Source organism: Oncorhynchus nerka, linkage group LG28, assembly GCF_034236695.1.
Source record: "Oncorhynchus nerka isolate Pitt River linkage group LG28, Oner_Uvic_2.0, whole genome shotgun sequence".
Classification (NCBI taxonomy): domain Eukaryota; kingdom Metazoa; phylum Chordata; class Actinopteri; order Salmoniformes; family Salmonidae; genus Oncorhynchus; species Oncorhynchus nerka.
The window spans coordinates 19,467,531-19,480,454 of NC_088423.1; the positions used below are offsets into that span (position 1 = coordinate 19,467,531).

Consider the following 12,924-nt stretch of genomic DNA (forward strand, 5'->3'; position numbering starts at 1 on the left):
TTGCAGCTCTGATCTATGGAAATACTACTACATGTGTGTGACATCATTCAACAGTTGATTTCAAAGGGGAATTCTTACTTCTTAATAAACTAAAACACATTTAGGTCACACTTTCTTTTGATAGTCAGGATTTTCTATCTGTAGACACTAACGATGGTCATACTATCAACAATTTTTGGTTTGCGATAAGGGTTTGTGTAAGGGTTAAGGATAAGAGATAAAGCTAGGGTTAGTTTATGGTTAGCAACTACAGATAGACTATCCAAATAAAGTGTTACCCACATTTATTTTTACTATCATAGTCATAGGGCTCCCGAGTAGCGCAGCGGTCTAGGGCACTGCATCTCAGTGCTAGAGGAGTCACTACAGACCCTGGTTCGATTCTAGGCTGTATCACAACCGGCCGTAATTGGAAGTCCCATAGGGTGGTGCACAATTGGCCCAGAATCGTCTGGGTTAGGGTTTGGCCGGGGTTGGCCGTCATTGTAAATAAGAATTTGTTCTTAAAGGACTTGACTAGTTAAATAAAGGTTTAATAAATAAAATAGTGGATCTGTCATTGACTGCAGCTGGTGTATCCTGCCAGGAGGGGGATCCCTTCACCATGCCTGTGTCAGAGTGAACTCCAGCTGGTTTGGATGACTTGTGTGGCTAATGACTTGTGAGAGTGAATGTCAGCCGTCTCACCTTCAGGGTCTCCTGGAGCTGCTGAGCCACGGCACGTGCTTGTGGCGACTCTCCCTCGCCCCTGGCGGCCAGGTTGGCTAGCTGGGCCATCAACTGTTCTACCTGCTCACACTTCCCCAGCAGCTCCTGTCTATAGGGACCTGGCAGGGCGTTAGCCAGACGACGACCCTCCGCCACCAGACCCCGGATAGCTGCCTGGCCTGTGGAGAGACATAGATGGAGTCAGACACAGAAGCAGCAGTCTAGGTGGCTTATTATTCCATATATTGTTGTGGTTATGCTTACTCTGAACATTCTCTAGTAGACGGTGTCATACAGTCCAGAGCCAGTGTAAACAATGCATGACATGTGAGAGTGTATCCAGGCTTCTGAGCCGACAAACCAAAGAGAGCATTATGAGGTTGGGTGAGAGTAGTGGAATGTAGTGCACAGAGAAAAACAACACAGCAAGGGAGGGAGGGAGGGAGATAGATTGGATGAAAGAGAGAAGAAATCAAGAAGCAGGGATGGAGAGAGAGAGAGAAAACCAGAGATATAAAGAGAGCGAGAGAGAGACCAGGCTATTGAGACTTACCCACTCCACCGTCATCAATGGTAGGGTTCTCCATCCAGCTCTGGGCCTGTTCTATCTTCCCTTCCAGGTGGACTGCTGCCTTAGCAGGCCTGCTGTTGGCTACAGCCTTGGTGGTCTTCGACTGCAGGTTCTGCAGAGCCGTGGCTATCTGTTTGGCCAATGCCCTGGCCTCCGGAGTATCTCCTCTACCCCTGTGAATGGGAGAGAATAATGACATACTGGAAAGGACCTTTCTCATAGGCTCTCTAAAGCATGATATACACTGCTCCAAAAAATAAAGGGAACACTAAAATAACACATCCTAGATCTGAATTAATGAAATATTCCTATTAAATACTTTTTTCTTTACATAGTTGAATGTGCTGACAACAAAATCACAAAAATTATCAATGGAAATCAAATCTATCAACCCATGGAGGTCTGGATTTGGAGTCACACTCAAAATTAAAGTGGAAAACCACACTACAGTCTGATCCAACTTTGATGTAATGTCCTTATTAAAAGAAGTCAAAATGAGGCTCAGTAGTGTGTGTGGCCTCCACGTGCCTGTATGACCTCCCTACAATGCCTGGGCATGCTCCTGATTGATGAGCTGGCGGATGGTCTCCTGAGGGATCTCCTCCTCTCCTCCCAGCATCCGCCAACTCCGGGACAGTCTGTGGTCCCAGATGTGCTCAATTGGATTCAGGTCTGGGGCCAGTCCATAGCATCAATGCCTTCCTCTTGCAGGAACTGCTGACACACTCAAGCCATATGAGGTCTAGCATTGTCTTGCATTAGGAGGAACCCAGGGCCAACCGCACCAGTCTCACAAGGGGTCTGACGATCTCATCTCGGTACCTAATGGCAGTCAGGCTACCTCTGGTGAGCACATGGAGCGCTGTGCGGCCCCCCAAAGAAATGCCACCCCACACCATGACTGACCCACCGCCAAACCGCTCATGCTGGAGGATGTTGCAGGCAGCAGAACGTTTTCCACAGCGTCTCCAGACTCTGTCACATGTGCTCAGTGTGAATCTGATTTCATCTGTGAAGAGCACAGTGGCAAATTTGGCGCCCAGTGGCGAATTTGCCAATCTTGATGTTCTCTGGCAAATGCCAAACGTCCTGCACGGTGTTGGGCTGTAAGCACAACCCCCACCTGTGGACGTCGGGCCCTCATACCACCCTTATGGAGTCTGTTTCTGACCGTTTGAGCAGACACATGCACATTTGTGGCCTGCTGGAGGTCATTTTGCAGGGCTCTGGCAGTGCTCCTTGTGCTCCTCCTTGCACAAAGGCGGAGGTAGCGGTCCTGCTGCTGGGTTGTTGCCCTCCTACGGCCTCCTCCACGTCTCCTGATGTACTGGCCTGTCTCCTGGTAGCGCCTCCATGCTCTGGACACTACGCTGACAGACACAGCAAACATTCTTGCCACAGCTCGCATTGATGTGCCATCCTGGATGAGCTGCACTACCTGAGCCACTTGTGTGGGTTGTAGACTCCGTCTCATGCTACCACTAGAGTGAAAGCACCGCCAGCATTCAAAAGTGACCAAAACATCAGCCAGGAAGCATAGGAACTGAGAAGTGGTCTGTGGTCACCACCTGCAGAACCACTCCTTTATTGGGGGTGTCTTGCTAATTGCCTATAATTTCCACCTGTTGTCTATTCCATTTGCACAACAGCATGTGAAATTGATTGTCAATCAGTGTTTCTTCCTAAGTGGACAGTTTGATTTCACAGAAGTGTGATTGACTTGGAGTTACATTGTGTTGTTTAAGTGTTCCCTTTATTTTTTTGAGCAGTGTAGTTGATGATGGCGCCGGAGGAGATGGCCGCCGCATTACGGTCTCCGTGCTATTATGTGTATTTTTTGCGATATTTGTAAATTATTTTGTACATAATGTTTCTGCAACCATATCTTACGGCAGAAAAGATCTTCTGGATATCAGGACAGCGATCACTCACCTCAGATTAGAAAAATATTTCTTCAACAACAACAGCAGCAAGCAGGACTCACACGATATTCTCCAAACAACCCACAGGGCAGACATCCCAATTATTTGCAAGAGGAAGCGATGCAGAGGATGAAGAGCAGGATGCCTCGTTTGGACTCGCAGAAGACAACTTGGAAAGCTGCCGTTACCGTCAATATTATTCGCCAACGTGCAATCATTGGACAATAAACTAGACGAGGTAAGATCACAAATATCCTACCAACGGGCCATAAAAAAACTAATATCCTATGCTTCACGGAATCGTGGCTGAATGACGACATGGATATTCAGCTAGCGGGATACACGCTGCACCGGCAAGATAGAACAGTACACGAGGGGCGCCGTCTGTGCATATTTGTAAACAACAGCTGGTGCACGAAATCTAAGGAAGTCTCTAGATTTTGCTCGCCTGAAGTTGAGTATACTGTGATAAACTGCAGGCCACACTACTTGCCTAGAGAGTTCTCAGCTATACTTTTCGTGGCTGTTTATTTACCACCACAGACAGATGCTGACACTGAGACTGCACTCATTCAGCTGTATAAGGAAATAAGCAAACAAGAAACCACTCACCCAGAGGCGGTGCTCCTAGTGGCCAGAGACTTTAATGCAGGGAAACTTAAATCAGTTCTACCAAATCTACCAATGTTAAATGTGCAACCAGAGGAAAAATTTGGTAAATCCAACCACAACTCCATCCTCCTGATTCCTGCTTACAAGCAAAAATTAAAGCAGGAAGCACCAGTGACTTGGTCTATAAAAAAATGGTCTGTTGAAGCAGATGCTAAACTACAGGACTGCTTTGCTATCACAGACTGGAACATGTTCCGGGATTCTTCCGATGACATTGAGGAATACACTACATCTATTCCATATGCACAACAGCATGTGAAATGTATTGTCAATCAGTGTTTCTTCCTAAGTGGACAGTTTGATTTCACATTCTCATCGACGGGGCTGTAGTGGAGCAGGTTGAGAGCTTCAAATTCCTTGGTGTCCACATCAACAACAAACTATATTGGTCCAAACACACCAAGACAGTCGTGAAGAGGGCCCAACAAAGCCTATTCCCCCTCAGGAAACTAAAAAGATTTGGCATGGGTCCTGAGATCCTCAAAAGGTTCTACAGCTGCAACATCGAGAGCATCCTGACCGGTTGCATCACTGCCTGGTACGGCAATTGCTCGGCCTCCGACCGCAAGGCACTTCAGAGGGTAATGCGTATGGCCCAGTACATCACTGGGGCAAAGCTGCCTGCCAACCAAGACCTCTACACCAGGCGGTGTCAGAGGAAGACCCCAGCCACCCCAGTCATAGACTGTTCTCTCTACTACCGCATGGCAAGCGGTACTGGAGTGCCAAGTCTAGGACAAAAAGGCTTCTCAACAGTTTTTACCCCCAAGCCATAAGACTCCTGAACAGGTAATCAAATGGCTACCCGGACTGTTTGCATTGCGTGCCTCCCCCAACCTCTCTTTAACGCTGCTGCTACTCTCTGTTTATCATATATACATAGTCACTTTAACTATACATTAATGTACATACTACCTAAATTGGCCTGACCAACCAGTGCTCCCGCACATTGGCTAACCGGGCTATCTGCATTGTGTCCCGCCACCCACCACCCGCCAACCCCTCTTTTTAAGCTTCTCCTACTCTCTGTTCATCATATATGCACATATATGTCATATATGTCACTTTAACGATACCTACATGTATATATTACCTCAATAAGCCTGACTAACAGGTGTCTGTATAAAGCCTTGCTACTCCTTTTTCAAATGTCTTTCTACTGTTGTTTTATTTCTTTACTTACCTACAGACACACACACACACACATACCTCTTTTTGGCACCATTGGTTAGAGCCTGTAAGTAAGCATTTCAAAAAGCATTTCACAAAAGGTTTACACCTGTTGTATTCGGCGCACGTGACAAATAAACTTTGATTTTAATTTGAGTTATTTTAGGGAAAGCTAAATAAAAATGAAATAACGTTGATTACGATTTGTGGACTTCTATCTATCATGAAAACAAAATGTGATTCAACCTCTAAAGAATTACATCACCAAGGGATACATGTACAGTGAGAACAATAATGGTCCAAGAACCGAACCCTGCGGAACTCAATATTTTACATTGGAAGTGTTTTGAACACTCTTCTTTGAAGTCTTCTTTATTCTGCATTGTTCATTTTTTAAGGAATGCAACCAACAACTATTTCCATAGCATATCCAATGTGCGACTTACTGTCTCCGGAGCTCAGAGAGCTTGGCGGTGAGAGCAGCCATCTCTCCGATGGACCTCAGGATGTCATCTCTCTCCTTGGGGTCTTCACACATGTCAGCGATCTTCTTGGCCTCAGTCAGGATGGCTCGGATGTTCTCCTCTCCCTCAGGACCACCGTTGGGGTCTGCGAGCCAGTTCTGCAGGGGCACAGGGTTAGTGCTCAACATAAGACAATCTGCCCAACAACATGGAACACAAATTACTGTTGTTTAATGCTTTTGTATGCTACCCTCTGGGTTTTGTGTTTTACTTTTATCCTATCATCAATCAATTATCGAATCAATCAGATATCCTACCTGAGCAGCATCGATCTTCTTGGCGATGACCTGTTTGGAGTTGGTCATGGCCTCCAATTTCCGGGCTGCGTTCTCCACCTTTCCCGTGAGAATGTCCAGGCCCTGGGAGACCTGTTGGGCCTTCTGCATGGCTGCAGGAGATGCTCCCTGACCCCTGGAGAGAATGACAACACAGAACATCAGTTGGTTGTAAAATTCCAGAAACGTTCACAAAGTTCACAGGTGTCATGACGTGGCACTTTCTGGGGGTAGATCGTGCCCCCCCCCTCACTCTCTCTCCTAAACCCAGGTTTTGTTATCTCAGGTCATACATTCCTGGAAGAGACTCTCTCCCCCTGGTCATTCAGAAAGAGAGGGAGAGAGCACAAAGAGAGAACAAAGGCCTTCACTTGGCCAAACTCCTAAATCCCCAAAATGTGAGAATTAAACCATTTCTACTTTTGAGAATGTGGGAATGGTCCATGGACACTTAAGGGACAGTTATGAGGAGTGTGTTTCATTTGGTGATCTGATGAAAGACAGGAAACATAAATAAAAGGTATCTCTAAAGTGTACATTTCCCAGCTGTCAGGTTTACTTCAAAATATTGTGAAAAGTATGTGATTAAATATGAAAATTTGTGAAAAGAAGTAATGTGATATTAACCTTCTAAATGAGAGTATGGATTTTCATATAAAGATTAACTAGTCAGTGGCCACGCTCCCGTGAGCCCAGACATCACATTAGGCGTCATGGACTGCCATTTTCGATTGAAACGTATAAAACCCACTCCTGATGAAATTCACACCAGACCACGCAAACCCGGGTGTAAGGTATGGTGTGTGAAGTGGTTTAAATAAGAGCAAATCTTAGACGTATAACTACTTGTCTGCAAGCAAGAAATTACGTAAACCTAGAACGATCCATTCTAACCACCTACAACCACGAAAGTCTATTTTAGATTTGAATTTTTCCCCCTTTTTTCACCCCAATTTCATAGTACCCAATTGTTTTTAGTAGTTACTATCTTGTCTCATCGCTACAACTCCCGTACGGGCTCGGGAGAGACGAAGGTCGAGAGTCATGTGTCCTCCGAAACACAACCCAACCAAGCCGCACTGCTTCTTAACACAGCGTGCATCCAACCCGGAAGCCAGCCGCACCAATGTGTCGGAAGAAACACCGTGCCCCTAGTGACCTGGTCAGTGTGCACTGCACCCAGCCCACCACAGGAGTCGCTAGTGTGCGATGAGACAAGGATCCGGCCAAACCCTCCCTAACCCGGACGACGCTAGGCCAATTGTGCGTTGTCCCATGGACCTCCCAGTTGGCTGCGACAAAGCCTGGGCTCGAACCCAGAGTCTCTGGTGGCACAGCTAGCACTGCGATGCAGTGCCTTAGACCACTGCGCCACCTGTGAGGCCAATGAGAATATTTCTGAATGGTACTCCTCTGAAGTATCCATTCTAACCACCTACAACCACGAAAGACTTTGTGACTTCAATGAAAGTTAACCAGAGACTCTGATGAACACTACAGGACGATCAAGGATTCCAACAGTGAAGACAACAACAACATACGGGAGTAAATACATATACATTGCAATTATTCTTGAATGAGCGACCGTTCATGTGCAAAGGATTAGCATTTCAATTAATATAATTATAGGCTGTGTGTAATGAATCCATTTGGTCTTTCCCGCACTCTCAGTCACACCCCTTTCCTCTTGTCTACCAAGCTGTCATGTCGGCTTAGCCCACTAGGGACTTTTCTATCATTCTTAGTAACCAATATTTACTATTTGTTTGTTATGTATTTCTGTGATTATTTAGTTAGTAAATAAATAATTAAGCCAATTTGTATATTGCTGATTCATAATTTATGCTAGGGTTTGTGCAGATAACCAATCATTTTACGACATTTGGAATGAGACTAACAAGGTAATAATAATATATCAATGAGAACTAATTGATCAGATATTAAAATATCTGAGGGGTTCTGTTCGGAAAATTACAGCTCTATAAATCGACATTTTCCATGGTGCCCCAACTTCCTAGTTAATTAAGTTTACATGATTAGTTTAATCACTTAACGATAATAATTACAGAGAATTTATTTGATTCTTCACATTTAATGATAGTAAAAACATGACACAGGTTTTTCAGGAATCCCAGCATGGTTGGAATCCCTGCTTATTCCCTACTGATTCCTGGAATAACTGGGTTAATGTGTGGAAAGCAGGTTGGCATTCATCGTCATGACTCTGGAACTGGAATCAGCTCTGCAGTGGTCACTACCTAGCACAGCCACAAAGTCATACAATCCAAATAAGTGCAATGAAATGTGTTGTTTTACTATTCTTAACCCCAGCCTTAACCATACTGCTAACTCTAATGCATAACCTTAAATTAAGACCAAAAAGCTAATTGTATTTTTTTCATGAATTTTTACAATATAGCACATTTAGACTTTGCAGCTGATGACAATAAACATCAACCTGCTTAGGGAACTATACCTGCATGTGGAAAAGGAAATCTTGTTCATAGTGTTAGTCATTCTGATGGAAAGACAGAAAACTGTTCTGTACCTCTTGCCCTCCTGCTGTTTAACTTCCTGTTCACTGTCTCATATGGGATGAAATACTTGAACAATAATGTCATTTTTTCCAATCTTAGTGTCTCCACTTCCAGAGGCCTTTCCAGTTAACAGCAGACAGTAACTCATTCAGGCCGGGGGTTTAACCAGATTATGCATGAAGTGAGGAAAGCTGCTTTTAATCTGTGCATGTCCCCAGCCACTGTGAGATCTGATCGGAGGGGAATCAGTTACAGTCTAACACACTATAATCCCCTGTAATAAGCTTACCACCTTGTAGGTTACTTTCTCCCACTGATTGATCACAGGCTGTGTTTCAAATGGTATCCCATTCCCTATATATATTTTTCTGCAGATTTACTTTAGTGCCTTATTGCAAACAGGATGCATGTTTTGGAATATTTTTTATTCTGTACAGGCTTCCTTCTTTTCGCTCTGTCATTTAGGTTAGTATTGTGGAGTGACTACAAATGTTGTTGATCCATCCTCAGTTCTCCTATCACAGCCATTAAACTCTGTTTTAAAGTCATGATTGGCTTCTTGGTGAAATCACTGAGTGGTTTTCTTCCTCTCCGGCAACTTGCAGAGCAAGGGAAACAACTACTTCAAGTTCTCAGAGCCAGTGACATTACCGATTGAAACGCAACTAGCTTGCACTGCTAAATAGCTAGCCATTTCACACCATTTACACGAGTTTGAGAAATGTTTACAAAAACAATGGATAAGTTGCCCTAAGAGTTGGGCAAGGTTGGTAAAATCGTATTCAAAATTATTCATAACTGTTATGGCTGCTAAAGGTGCTTCCACCAAGTATTAACTATTGGGTGTGAAGTCATACACAATCAATGCATCCTCAATTTGTATTTTTTCGTCATTTTTCCCAATAGTTTTTCTTACATTTTGGAAATGTGGAGTAGCTTGTGGATAGGAAAAATATCAAATGTAATCATTTTTAAACATGAACTTTAAGGCAGCAAAATGTGAAGAATGTGTAGACTTTCACTAGCGACTGTATGTATGGTTAATTGGTAGAGCATGGCACTTGCAATGCTAGGATTGTGGGTTTGGTTTCCGGGGTCACCCATAAATAAAATGTATGCACGCATGACTGTATGCCGCCTTGGATAAAAGCATCTGATAAACGGCATATATTATTACTGTATATGTACTGTACCTGGCCCTCATCTCAGACACCAGGTCAGTGATCTGGCCCAGAGTTTTGGCAGTGCCCAGGATATCCCTCCGCTCCTTCCCAGCACACAGCTCTCCCACCTTCCCAGCCTCATCCAGGATCTGACGGATGGCCTGTTCTCCTGCATCCCCTGATCACCAGGAGACAGAGACCACGGCAAGACAAATGTTACTTACAACCTAGAGAAAAGGGACAACTGCATTGTTCAATTGGCGCCAATCAGAAGAAAACAGACTGATATAGGGAGGAACTACATACACTCCAATAAAACAGATTGTTTTATTTTTTTATTAAAAAACATTGCGCTACAGACTGCCCAATGGCAGGTTTTCAACCGTCTCCTCGGGGACCCCCAGCCGTTCCATATACAGTTGAAGTCGGAAGTTTACATACACCATACCAAATACATTATGGGCACGCACTTCCTCCAAAGGGGGCAGTATTCAGCCCTATCTCCAAGAGGTTAAACTCAGTTTTTCACAATTCCTGACATTTAATCCCAGTAATAATGCCCTGTCTTAGGTCAGTTTGGATCACCACTATATTCTTGTTAGAATGTGACATGTAGAGAGAATTAATTATTTCAGATTTTATTTATTTCACCACATTCACAGTGGTTCAGAAGTTTACATACACTCAATTAGTATTTGGTAACATTGCCTTTAAATTGTTTAACTTGGGTCAAATGTTTCTGGTAGCCTTCCACAAGCTTCCCACAATAAGTTGGGTGAATTTTGGTCCATTCCTCCTGACAGAGCTGCTGTAACTGAGTCAGGTTTGTAGGCCTCCTTGCTCGCACACTCTTTTTCAGTTCTGCCCACAAATGTTCAATAGGATTGAGGTCAGGGTTTTGTGATGGCCACTCCAATACCTTGACTTTGTTGTTCTTAAGCCATTTTGACACAACTTTGGAAGTATGCTTGGGGTCATTGTCCATTTGGAAGACCCAAGATTTAACTTCCTGACTGATGTCTTGAGATGTTGCTTCAATATATCCAAATAATTTTCTTTCCTCATGACGCCATCTATTTTGTGAAGTGCACCAGTCCCTCCTGCAGCAAAGCACCACCACAACATGATGCTGCCACCCCAGTGCTTCACGGTTGGGATGCTGTTCTTCTGCTTGCAAGCCTCCCCCTTTTCCTCCAAACATAACAATGGTCATTATGGCCAAACAGTTCTATTTTTGTTTCAACAGACCAGAGGACATTTCTCCAACAAGTACGATCTTTGTCACCATGTGCAGTTGCAAACCATAGTCTGGCTTTTTATGGCGGTTTTGGAGCAGTGGCTTCTTCCTTGCTGAGCGGCCTTTCAGGTTATGTCAATATAGCACTCGTTTTACTGTGGATATAGATACTTTTGTACCTATATCCTCCAGCATCTTCACAAGGTCCTTTGCTGTTGTTCTGGGATTGATTTGCACTTTTTGCCACAAAGTACATTCATCTCTAGGAGACAGAACGTGTCTCCTTCCTGAGAGGTGTGACGGCTGCGTGGTCCCATGGTGTTTATACTTGCGTACTAATGTTTGTACAGATGAACATGGTACCTTCAGGCGTTTGGAAATTGCTCCCAATGATAAACCAGACTTGTGGAGGTCTACACATTTTTTTCCTGAGGTCTTGGCTGATTTCTTTTGATTTTCCCATGATGTCAAGCAAAGAGGCACTGAGTTTAAGGTAGGCCTTGAAATACATCCACAGGTCCACCTCCAATTGACTCAAATGATGTCAATTAGCCTATCAGAAGCTTCTAAAGCCAAAACAACATTTTCTGGAATTGTCCAAGCTGTTTAAAGGCACAGTCAACTTAGTGTCTGTAAAATTCTGACCCACTGGAATTGTGATGCAGTGAATTATAAGTGAAATAATCTGTCTGTAAACAATTGTTGGAAAAATGACTTGTCATGCACAAAGTAGATGTCCTAACCGAACTTGCCAAAACTATAGTTTGTTAACAAGAAATTTGTGGAGTGGTTGAAAAACGAGTTTTAATGACTCCAACCTAAGTGTATGTAAACTTCCGACTTCAACTGTATATATGAATTATTCCAGAACTAGCACACCTAATTCTACTTGTTAATTAATAATCAAGCCCTAGATTACATGAATATGGTGAGCTAGTTCAGACTACAACAAAATAGTTTCATGTCTGGGGGTCCTCAAGGAGAGGTTTGAAAACCACTGCCCTAATGAACACGGCCCTGGTACATTAAGCCACTGTGAAGACCAGTCTCTGTTACCTTGTTGGGCATTGGGATCCCTCAGCCAGCTCTTGGCCTGGGTCATCTTAGAGTCGATGAGTGCCAGAGCTCTCTTCATGGCCTCTGTATCCTTTAGTGTCAACAACAGGGTTAAAAGAGATAACATGGATGAATAACAAAGAACCTTCCAGTCTAGAACCTCCCCAAAAATACACATTTGAAAAAGATTGATTGACTACAATTAAGACTTTGTATTACAGTATTTTGAGACCTTGGGACTATAAGGTTCTATTTGTGCAAAGCATAGTTCTGAGATATTGAGCATCAAAGTTTTCATATCCCAGATCTCTGAACTGTCTTGTAGTCAATTGTTCTTCCATAAACCACTAAGACACTCAGCTTAAAGGTACATAAAGTACAGAGTATCACAATCCTAAGACATTTGTAAATCAGTTATTTTAGGGGAGTGCAATCGCAGATAGAACCTTATGGCTCTGAAATGTCAATCTGGGATCAGCCATAAGATTCTATCTGGCAGAGAATGTTAAAATTATTTATATTTCCATAGAAAAGTATAAACATTTAATGATTAAATAAATAAAAGTACCCTTCCTTCTTTCTTATGGTCATCAAACATTTGTTAAAGCGATAGTTCTCTCAAATGGCAAATACGCTATATTCTATGGAGAACTAGCAACATTGCTGAAGCTTAGCACTCGATGAGTAAACTGATATATATTTCTGGTGTCTGACACCCAAAGTCGGTAAACTACTTGGTATTAATCGATAAAATGTGGTAAGTTTGTACTTTTTGTGAAATACCCTTTCCATGGAGGTTTTCGTATTTATATAGAACAAGATGAAAAGACAAAAACAGCAATGTCTCCACTAAGGGCCTAAAACATGCTCTAAGACTGGGTTTCCAAAACTCAGTCCCCCCCAGGTCTGTTTTTTTTTGTCCTAGCACTACACAGCTGATTCAAATAACCAACTCATCATTAACCATTGATTATTTGAATCAGCTGTGTAGTGCTAGGGGAAAAAAACATAATGTGCATTCAGGGTGGCCCAGGACCGCATTTGGGAAACCCTGTTTTAAGGCACCTGTATTTAATTATTTTTACCATA

At 43.3% G+C, this 12,924-nt stretch overlaps 1 protein-coding gene across 1 annotated transcript in view; it reads right to left on the minus strand.

The window, feature by feature from the left end:
- LOC115112964 (vinculin) overlaps nucleotides 1-12,924 on the minus strand; it is a 79,655-nt gene that overhangs the window by 11,943 nt on the left and 54,788 nt on the right. Inside the window, 6 exon segments of the mRNA XM_029640080.2 lie at nucleotides 688-887; nucleotides 1,262-1,452; nucleotides 5,490-5,665; nucleotides 5,825-5,978; nucleotides 9,573-9,720; nucleotides 11,836-11,926. Coding sequence (XP_029495940.2) covers nucleotides 688-887; nucleotides 1,262-1,452; nucleotides 5,490-5,665; nucleotides 5,825-5,978; nucleotides 9,573-9,720; nucleotides 11,836-11,926 — 960 coding nt within the window.